Genomic DNA, 2,992 nt, shown 5'->3' with positions numbered 1-2,992 from the left:
CTTTTCACCCGTCTTTTGTTCTACGTGTCATCTCATCATTCCGCCAACTGTCATTGACCATTTTTACCCCGTATAATAATATGTGTATAAATATTTTTTGGGCTAGTGAGTGTTCTTGTGTATGTATTGATGGTTAATAAATATTACGAGATATGCATTTGTATAGTGGGAATGCGTTATCAGGTGCCGATTACGTTACCCCTTTTATGATAGATCCAGAATGCCAATTACAATTAATACAGATGCCTTAAAAGATTATGTGAAAAAGAAACAATGTTCTTAGAAAATTTTAGACAAAGTAGTTGCAGACATGTAAAATTTATTGGTTCAAATTGAATAAATAACTTGGATTATATTTATATATATATATATATATATATATATATATATATATTAAATAAATAAGTCTTAATCTATTGGGCTATCCCATTTAATTAGGCTAAAATGATGAGCTCACTTCATTAAGCCCAAGATGTCATCTTCTTAGAGGACCAGTTTGGTGACACACGTCAAATGACATGGGGCGCCAAGTCAAACAAAAGACCCAATAGGATCGTGCCACGTGTGAGAATGACAAGGCATGCCAAGTCAAATAAAATAACCAATGAAATTGTGCCACATGTGCAAGTGACATGTTGTGGCCAATCAAATGCGGCCTTGTCACACTTCAGTTTGATTGGTCGGAAAGAATTTTTTGCTTCCCTCCCACAACTATAAATAGGGGTCTTCATAACTCAGAAAAGACACCATAAGTTATAACAAGAAGCAACAAAGAGCTCGTGGATCAAACGCTGCAAATTCCTTCACAAGTTCAAGTTCAAACAATCAAGTTCAAGTTCAAGCAATCAAGTTCAAGCTCAAAAACGAAGAACAAATCAAGTTCAAGCTCAAGAACAAAGAACAAATCAAGTTGAAGTTCAAGCAATCAAACTCAAGCTCAAGAACGAAGAACAAATCAAGATTCAAGGAGTACGAGTTCAAATCAAAGTTCGTGATAACTACATATTCAAGACCAAGTTCAATGGCCCTTGAATTTATTTAATATTGGAAAAAGAATCAGAGGATTCATAGAGATTGTAAACTCAAATTATTAGAAATCAAATACTACGATTGTTGTAATATTTTCGGTATCGATTATTCTCTTGACGCAATATTTTCGGTATCGATTATTCTCTTGACGCAATTTATTGTCTACAGTAGCAACTCGCAACTTCTCCCCGCTTTGAAATATGTATTTTATTTTTTAAAAAGAAAAAAAAATTAACACTATTTATTTATTAATCTATTTCAAAAAAATTAATATCTTTTAATATTTATTTAATATGAAAGTATTTTTAATCACACAAATATTATATGATAGTTTAATACTTGTAATTTCGTTTTGAATTTATCACGATAAATCTACATTTCTTTTTTATTGGATGTCCCCGAAGGGACACGATATGTCAACATCACAGCAGTCCTTTTAGCCGCCCACGGGCCCCATGTTTTGATGTACGACAGAAACGCAGTTGACTCATTAGCCCCATACTTTTCATCAAATTTACGCTGTTATGCCCCTTCCCAAGACCAGGAATGAGTTCTCATTTTTGATAGCCATCACCGCGTTTGCTTCTAGAAATCACTTAAATTTTCTGTACTCTGAAACTGATTTAAATTTCCATACGGTTTCTACTTTGATTGGCAGCCAAACAAAGATGAAATAAATTGCAAAGCTATACCTTTTAAATTTTTCATATGTTAATATGAGAAAACAGAGCCATCAATAACAATTCAGAGAGAAATTTCATCACAACAAATTTAACTTCGAATATATATTAAAAATATATTTTAATTTCTCTCTGCGCTTCTTCATACTCTCTTTCGATAGCACAGCATATCCCAAACAGAGCAGTAACACAGCAGCTACAGAGATCTTCGCGATAGCAAATCTCTTTCTCCCTTTCACTTCAACTGAAATCCAATTTGACGATGATACCATATGGAGTATATCTCTTTCGCCGTTCAAAGTTTAACGATCTTCGAGGCTTTGACGAGCGGATTCTGCCTCGCGATCGCCTCTCGGCCGGCGGTTCTGTAATCATAGCTGCAATCATGACGGTCAGAGTAACGGTGTTCGCCGCAGAATAATTCACCGCACCGGCAACGGAAGCCGGTTAATCCTAGCTTCCTCCGACAACCAGAGCAACGGTTCACCTCACTCTTCGCCGGTGAAACGCTCTCCTTTGCCTTATCATCATCTTTCACCGCTCGATCGACATATTTTTTTAGATCGGACGAGGTAGATCTGGTTAATATGTTGGCGAATTTATGAGGATATGCGACCTTGGAGGAGCTAGCGTTAAAGCAATTTTGGCACATATTATTGGTGGCTGGATTGCCGATGACACCGCAACTTTTAACGCAAAGTGTTAAGGTTTTCTCACGTACGACTTTGTTGTATTCAGTCTCTTCTTTCTCTGTTCTCTGAGCCATATATTTTCACAGACAAATTATCTAAAAAAAAAAAGGGAATTAAATATGATGAACAGATTATCTGAGCAAAATATAAGAGAGAGATGATCTGTTTGTGGTTTGGGTGGGTAAGAGAGAAGAAAAGAGAGGAGTTTTAAGGAGGAGAGAGGTCGGTTAATGGTGATGGAATAATGGCCTCATAGAGACGCGTATGGGGCAAAATGGAAAGAGGATTTGATTGAATTTGGAAGGTGGACGGAAATGCCCCCTGTGTCTTTTACGAGGTAGGAGTTGTGGGCTATAGGCTGGTTTCTAGATGAGTTCTGACGTGTTGTTTACTTAATCGTCACCTTTGAAGATATCTTTGTTAAATCTGAATAATTTCTTTCTTTTTCTTTTCGTGACCCTTAATGACAGTACGAATTTTCTATTCTACTTCTAGCAAACATGTAGCATGACATTTTTGAAAACGTAGTCCCCATTTTGAAAACTACCAATTGTTTTTTCTTTAATAGCAAACAAGATAAAAGGTAATGAA

General features: G+C 36.0%; 1 protein-coding gene across 1 annotated transcript; it reads right to left on the bottom strand.

The window, feature by feature from the left end:
* Positions 1 to 1,648: 1,648 nt before the first annotated feature.
* Positions 1,649 to 2,711, bottom strand: LOC104121001 (zinc finger A20 and AN1 domain-containing stress-associated protein 5-like). Its single transcript, XM_009632886.4, has one exon. It carries the CDS (start codon positions 2,473 to 2,475, stop codon positions 2,005 to 2,007), a length of 471 nt encoding a protein of 156 aa, XP_009631181.1. The 5' UTR covers positions 2,476 to 2,711; the 3' UTR covers positions 1,649 to 2,004.
* Positions 2,712 to 2,992: the final 281 nt, after the last annotated feature.

Source organism: Nicotiana tomentosiformis, chromosome 12 (assembly GCF_000390325.3).
Source record: "Nicotiana tomentosiformis chromosome 12, ASM39032v3, whole genome shotgun sequence".
NCBI classification, from domain to species: domain Eukaryota; kingdom Viridiplantae; phylum Streptophyta; class Magnoliopsida; order Solanales; family Solanaceae; genus Nicotiana; species Nicotiana tomentosiformis.
This window is presented reverse-complemented; position numbering and strand designations above follow the sequence as displayed.